This window comes from Fusarium tjaetaba (genome assembly GCF_013396195.1).
Source record: "Fusarium tjaetaba strain NRRL 66243 chromosome Unknown NRRL66243_c0000089, whole genome shotgun sequence".
Classification (NCBI taxonomy): Eukaryota; Fungi; Ascomycota; class Sordariomycetes; order Hypocreales; family Nectriaceae; genus Fusarium; species Fusarium tjaetaba.
In genome coordinates this window covers 41,927-49,370 of record NW_023501285.1, presented here as the reverse complement: position 1 = coordinate 49,370, position 7,444 = coordinate 41,927, and the positions used below count along the sequence as shown (strand labels likewise).

General features: G+C 47.2%; 2 protein-coding genes across 2 annotated transcripts; one reads left to right on the top strand and one right to left on the bottom strand.

Annotated features, from left to right (window-relative positions):
- Positions 1-517: 517 nt before the first annotated feature.
- On the top strand, positions 518-1,312 carry FTJAE_4685 (UPC2-like regulatory protein; the record flags this gene model as incomplete). Its single annotated transcript, XM_037351114.1, has 1 exon — positions 518-1,312. One exon carries the CDS (start codon positions 518-520, stop codon positions 1,310-1,312), a length of 795 nt encoding a protein of 264 aa, XP_037208236.1.
- Positions 1,313-1,350: 38 nt separating this feature from the next.
- FTJAE_4684 (ankyrin repeat) lies at positions 1,351-6,494 on the bottom strand (the record flags this gene model as incomplete). Its single annotated transcript, XM_037351113.1, has 8 exons — positions 1,351-3,358; positions 3,411-3,960; positions 4,102-4,221; positions 4,274-4,382; positions 5,000-5,369; positions 5,951-5,978; positions 6,030-6,185; positions 6,395-6,494. The coding sequence occupies 8 exons, from the start codon at positions 6,492-6,494 to the stop codon at positions 1,351-1,353; spliced, it is 3,441 nt and encodes a 1,146-aa protein (XP_037208235.1).
- Between the last annotated feature and the right edge of the window lie 950 nt (positions 6,495-7,444).

Sequence of the window (7,444 nt, the reverse complement as noted above, 5' to 3'; positions counted from 1 at the left end):
TGCCAAGGATGGTCTTTGACAAATCACCTTCAGAGATATCGGATCATCTGACGAACCGAAAGAAACGACTGCATAAGAAGTCAAAGACAGGCTGCAATGACTGCAGGAAGCGTCGGGTCAAGGCATGTTTTTCCTTCACTTCGTTCATTGTGATTACCTCATATGGTGGTACCAGCCTTCTGATTCTGCGTGGTAGTGTGATGAGAAAATACCAGCTTGTACCGCTTGCGTCCGCCGCGGCGATGTATGCGTCTATCCATCCCCCATAATCAGCCATTCCTCACCGGCTTCGGCTCAGCAAACGGATGAGGCAGCACTCGCTGCTTCGTTGAGGGTACCAAGGATCGTCGAGCCCCATGAACAATCAGCATCATCAACCACAACCTTTACCCCCGATGATCTTGCCTTGCTACACTACTGGACAATCTCAACGAGCTTAGACATCGTCAAATCCCCCGTCGGTGATCACTATTGGCAAAAGACGTTCCCAAATATTGGATTCCAGTATACCTTCGTCATGCACGGAATTCTAAGCGTGGCCGCGCTGCATCTCGCCTACAGACACCCTGCTGACAAACCGCGGCTAGTCTGTATAGCCGCCTATCATCACAACATAGCACTACGCGGATTTCAGAATGGTATTACCCGAGTAAACGATGGAAATGGTGATGCGTTGTACGCATTTTCTTGCATAAACATTGTCTATGCGCTGGCCTTCTTTGGACCTCTCTGCGATGGCGCTTCTATCGACAGCAAGTCCCGCATTCTTGGAGACGGATGGATCCCAGCGATACGCGGCGTTGACGCAGTACTACATCCCGTATATGATAGGATATGTCGAGGGCCACTGGATGACTTGACAAAGATCGGCAACTGGGATCAACTTGATCCAAACCAGCACCCATTCCCTCACGACGACCATTTCCGCAGTATAAAACAAGCTTGGGAGAACAATAACGACGCAGGCATCTACGACGAGTCACTCTATCTACTCCGGAAATGCAACGCGTATATGAAACAGTTCGAGACAATGAGCAGTGAGGCTAGAGCTGAGTGGGGATATAATCAGGACTGGTCAGCACCACATATATGGTTGCACGCGACTTCCAAGGAGTATCTTGACTTGTTACAAGAGCGAAAGCCACCGGCATTGCTTATCTTTGCATATTTCGGTGCTTTAGCACATGCTTTGGACGGATCATGGTTTATGGAAGGTTGTGGTCGAAGTATAATAATTGTTGTAGATGAACTACTAGGAGGATACTATGACCAATGGATAAAGTGGCCGAAAGACATTATTGGTATAAAGTAATAAAAGTAAAATTACATATATATCTTAATATTTATTAATTAAAGGACAAGAACTTCTAGAAAGTCCCTAGAATTATACACTGGGCAAACCTTGGCTCCTCTCCTTAAAAGCAATGCCACCACCGCCTTGTGACCTCCTTCTGCTGCCAAGTGAACTGCTGTTTGTGTCACTATACTCGTGTACTGACGTAGATCTTGAGGCCCCAATCCTTGCCGCCGGCGACTGGATGAGTCTTGCGTTTTATAAGTGCTCTGAGCCCCGCGAGATGTGGTCTTCTTGGTAGAAATATCATCAATGCCGGCTCCATGATTCAATAAGAGACAGATCATAGCTTCTTGCCCATTGCCAGCTGCCAGATGAAGTGCAGTATTTGACTCCTCGATGAAGAACTCCTTACCCTCACGTCCCAAATGACGATGGGACGTCCATCTTTCAGCGTTGATGGGTGTTCCCTTTTGTAGAAGGGTCTCCACCACTGCCAGTTGCTCATTCTCAACCGCCCAGTGCAGAAGTGTATCATCTCGCTTGTGAGTCGCCTCAACCGTTACCGTTTTCAACTTGGATTGCTGGTCAGGGATGGCGCTGCTATTCACGAGTAGCCTCAAGATCCTTTCATATCCCTTACTCGCGGCAGACCCAAGCAAACTTCCAGCCCGGGCTACCTGCGTCCTCGTCAGCAGCAACTCAACTACCCTCTCGTGACCACCTGCCACCGCACAATCAAGAGCCGTGTCCCTACAACAAGATTCTAAGCGGTTTGCGCCGACTATGTCCGTAGCAAGTAGCAGCCTGACTACCGCCTCGTGACCGTTTCTTGCTGCAAATGACAATGGTGTCTGATTAGCTATATCCGCCTGGTCCGCGAGGACCCCTTCCTTCTTGAGAAGGGCTTGGACCACTGCGGTGTATCTATTTCCTGCGGCCAAGGATAAGGGCGTTCTTCTCATCGCATCAGTTGAGTTGGGATCAACATCAAGTCTGGAGAGAAGCAGCCTAACAACTGCCAGATGGCCCTCTTGCGCGGCAAATGATAGTAGCGTTCGCTTCAAGAGCCCTTTATGGTCTGCCGAGATTCCTTGCTTGGCAAGCAACATCTTGACAATGGCGGTGTTCCCTCTCTTTGCGGCGCGACACAGTGAGGTCATGTTGGACATCTTATCTTCTGAGTTAGGGTCGACGTCATCCCTGGATAGGAGTATCTTAACAACCTCTTCTTGCCCGTATGTTGCAGCATATGACAAAGGCGTCGGCCAATTCACTCCCTTAGAATCTGCAGGATGACCATTCTCCAGCAAAGCCAACACTGTGTTCGATAGCCCAAAAATTGCGGCAGTTGGCACCTCGGTTGCCATGAGCGAGCTCTCTTCAAGTTGAACCAATGCATCAGGGTGGAAAGCCATTATCGCCTGGACTGAGGCAGATAGCTTAAATGGACTTTCAAGTAAATCCAGGATCATCTGGTCTCCATCCATAGACGCCGTGAGAGCATGATGCCCCCAAATGTGAGAGGCGTACTTATTGAATGGATACCGTTTTAGGCGATCCTTATATTCGTCCCTGCTCGTACAGAAGCGGCCCTTGAAGACATCCAATGAGAGATATCTGATACAAACCATTGTAATTTCTGATTCTGCATTCGGGAACCACTGGTCACGAGCCCGATCGAGGTATTCTTGAGTTGTGTAGTGAGCAAGTCGAATGACGCCACTTTTCTTATCAACGGTAACCAATCCAGAACACACCGAGACCATGTCGTTGATCTGGGGGATGTTTTCTTTATTGAGCTTGACATCACCTTCTTCGATTGCTAACGTATGCCGAAGTTCAGATGGCCTGAGAACCCTTCTAGCGCAAGTTACCCACGAAAGAACCTGCATAGCGAGCTCCTTGGAATCTTGGTCTTGACTAGCTATTCTTTCTATGGCATTCTTGTAAGCAATGTCGTATGCTTTCGACCCAGATGAAAGGGCTTTCAATGCATCCTTGATCTTCTTTAGTGTTTTCTTTGTGGAAACAAATTGGAAATGAAGATGTGCGAGGAGGAACCTAGGCAGTTTGTTGTTTCATGATCCAATATGGTGATTTGAGGGGGATTTACATCCCATCCACTGCCTTGGCAATTTCGGTCACGATTACCTCACGATGAGCCTGGAATAGCTGCCCGGATTGCGAGACCTTGCAGCCCAAAAAGCTTCGCGCATCCTCATGATGGGCGCGAATTTCGATCGTTGTGCCTCCTTTCAAGATCTCGGTGATTTCCGGGACAAATCTCGAGGTAGCGAAAACTTTCGCGTTGCATTGGGCCTGGACCTTGAGGATCTCTTCTAGAAACCGGTTTCGGCAACCCTCTGTTGCCTTGAGCTCATCGAGTGCGTCGACGATGATGTAGACCTGAGTAAATAGATCGGCAACAGACTGGACAGTCGCTGAAACCTCTTCAATAGAGGCTTGTGTCCCTTTGTTATAATGCTTCTTGTAGAGACTCTTTACAATTACTGGCATGGAAGATAGATCTTGAACTAACTGCCTCAGAATTCCATGGAGCAGATGATCAACCTTCTGTTCGTCAGACCGTTGGTAATTCCCGTATATATATGCAATCCCGACGGTGTCATTATCTCCAAAGAGGGCAGTAAGTTCATTGATCACTATTGATGTGAGTATTGTTTTGCCTGCTCCAGGAACGCCGGGACAGAACAGTGTCTTCCCTGTGCCGACCCAGTCTTAGAACTCTTTAGATCTTAGAACCCACTTGCCGGTGCCTTCTTGTCGTTGGCTGAAAATGTCACTATGTTGTGTGCCATAGTTAACAGGCGTAAGCCATTCGAGGATATCAATGTCCTCTTTTCTATCGATTTTACGTTTCACTTCTCTAATGTTCGTAGCAGATTTTAAGCAAGTCTCATGAACTAAAGTCTGAGTTAGAACTTGCTATAGTACAGTATTCTCTCATCGACTCACTTTGGCTCAGGATGTTCTTTGCCGTAGGCTCTATCTCACCGTCGCTTATGTGTACTTGGCCTAGCAGTTCTTTCGCAAAGGCAGCTGCTATAGCGGCCGCATGAGCTTGCTAGGCCTTGTTCTTATGCAAATTAGCATAATTGCAGATACCTTGGATAGTAATACATAGGAAGTTATACGCTAGCCCTGCCGCTTCTATCTTAATACATAGGACCTGACTACCTAGATCTCTATTAAGCTTACTACGGAAGATGGAATCTTTAATTACTTTATTTCTAGATACAATAAGTCTATAATATACACGCATCTCTCTAGGCTTCCTCTTTACCGTTTGGTCTATATCGCAGAGGCGAGAGTCGTCTTCTACATTACTCTTATCAGCTTCCTGATCCTCAGTCAAGATAACTGTTCTATCTGCAGTACTCTTATTAATATAGGTATAGTTTGACTTTAATAGTTTATTTTTAAGCGAATCTGACTTGAGGTACTTGGGCGCCAGTCTGGGCCACTTTGCTCCAGTTCCTTTAAGTATTCGGGTATCTGAGAGCCGGTCAGGTCATGCTCTAACTCTACTATAGTCAAGGCTGCTAATAACGCATTCGGCAGACTATTCAACGCCCCAGTCCTCTAAAATGTGCCTCCTTAGTATGCCTTTCCCAGATTGTATCGGACTACGCCTAGAAACGCCCTTTTAGGAGTGCTAACCATGACGTTGCCGAGACGAACCTTAGGGGGGATACTAAGACCGACGTCGACCATGAGGCAAAACTTGATGTTCGGGAAGGTAGATATTATATTAGTGGTAACGGTCGCTGCTAAGACAGTACTGAATTTGCCATTAGGCAGATAGGCGATAACGACACTATGTTTGCCAACACATCCTAGTATGTATGTATTATTGTTGTTCGGAGGCTTTAGGAGACCTGCGTGTCTCTGGTCCAGCATAGCTATCGCCGCGGTCTGTTCGGTGGGCAGAGCGCAAACCCATCTGACGTGATAGTCGTCATGCGTCCGTGGTTCGGGAACCGTCTCCAACGTCATCGTGAAGGGACCACACAGGGCTCTCTGCGTCAGTGAGGATTGACTATAGTTGAGACTAAAGGTTAGTTGTCCATCGTTATAAGGAGAAGAATGGAAATTACTCACCGCAGCTAAGATCAATTCAGTCAAGGAGCGCTGGCAGTGTACGAGTTTAGAGGAGCTGGAAGGAAAGAATAAGTCCTCATCGCGCGGTCTTGGTGCTGAATCAGGCAATCATCAGGCATCAATCGTTCGGCCACCAAATTGCCACCAGTCTCCGAAGTTTGGAGAAAGCAGAAGGTTATTGGTAGTGTAAGCGCTGTGGCGTCCAAACCAGGCTGTGAGAATGACTGCATAACAAGACCTTGCATGTATATCACGTGGTACCAATGGCCAAATCGATGATATCCGTCCCTTAGCTATGAATAACCCGGCTGGAATTAAGTAATTGAGAGGTAGTGACTGTTACTGCTATTGTGGATAAATGATTCCTAGTATTGTTAAGTTTATTTACTATGCAGATTTCCGAGTCCGAATATTAGGGCAGATGGATTAGGCAAATCCGACAAAACGTATTGGCGTTCTTATATGAAGTGGCTGTCTTTTTCGTCTCTTGAGTAGTAGCCAGGATATTTTGTCCTAATCAGGCAATCCTACATAACAGCACACATCAGGCCACCCAGAACTGTAACAGATAGTCAGCATTAGGCACATTCTAAACTATTCGCTAACTTACCGCCAGCAACTGCACTTACAGCAATTCCATTCATAACACCGCCAACAATCTCCTTCATGCACGCTTGAACCTTCTGACGTTCTCTGCGAATCTTCTCAGCGCCCTTTTCGGCCCTGCTCTTTGCTTCAATGCATCCATCGTCAACCTCACCTTGATCTAGCCACTTATGTCCACAGATACCTAACACGCTTTTCAAGCTAGCCTAATATCAATAATTATATTCTTTCTATGCTGTACTGTCTTAGAATAGCTAATCTCTCTTTATCCGAAGGCGTTAGGTTCTGGCAAGGGAGTCTTCTTAAATCCATGCGCCGCATTCTGGATTCGGACAGCCATGAGATTGACTGCTGCTGCTAAGAATGTACCACTCATATTCTCGGCCTCAGTCACAGGTTTGTTGGTGCCAAGGCGAACGTGGTGGCCGTCACATGGAGGAGTGCGACATCTGAATCTAGCCGACAACATTACGTCTTTGGTGCTCGCTTGGCTTTGTCACATTGCGTATGACAACCAAGCGCGGAGGAGACTCTGGTAGGTGTTGGGGACAATATCTAGCGCGAAGTTATGTGCAAGGCCTACGAGAATGCACAGCGCATGGGAAACCCTTACTTTGATTCGCATACAATGAGCTCTGAACTTGAAAAGCCCTCTAGTGCTATGGTATGACACAAGGTCGCAATTCCCAACGGGGAGCATACTCAAACCCTCTTTGTGTACTGCGTTGAAGTGCCTGGGACTCTCAGGTTCTTAGTCATTGATGAAGGAACTACTTTAGCGCCACCGACCTGATCGTCGGGACACGGATCTTCGGCACAGATGTTAGCGCGACTCAGCTGGCGATGCCCAATCATATGCCCCATGAACTCTTCTATTGAGGATGAAGCCAAGGAACAGAGTTTCGATAGATCAGAACCGTTATGGCAAACGGTTAGGCCCACCAGTTGTGATTATTTGGCTTCGGGAATCACGGCTAAGACACGAGATAGGGCATGATTACCAGGGGACCAAGGGTCCTCCTGCTGTCGTAGGTGGCTCTATGCCTCCACTCTCAGCTGTAACCTTGCTGGCTGTGTGTTGCCCATTGTCTGCAATATGGTTGTGTCATCCTCGTGACCGTGGAGTAATTACCCCCTGTTTCCAGTTGCTTATAGAATTGTCTATCAGATAAACTGCATCACTGTCGAGAGAGTTCAATTGTTTGAATAGAAGTATACACTTGGCTGGTCCCCTATTTCTTTGACCCCTGGCATTGCATTCCAGACAGCCATATGCTTAAAGCCTAAGTACTAGCCATAGCGGCAAATAATGAGCCGTCCCCCCATGTGTAATGGTGCATATATGATTTGCCACCAGTTCCGACTGTCCGTTGTGATTTGAGAGCAGTCTTTCCAGATATGACGCAGCCGACACTTTTT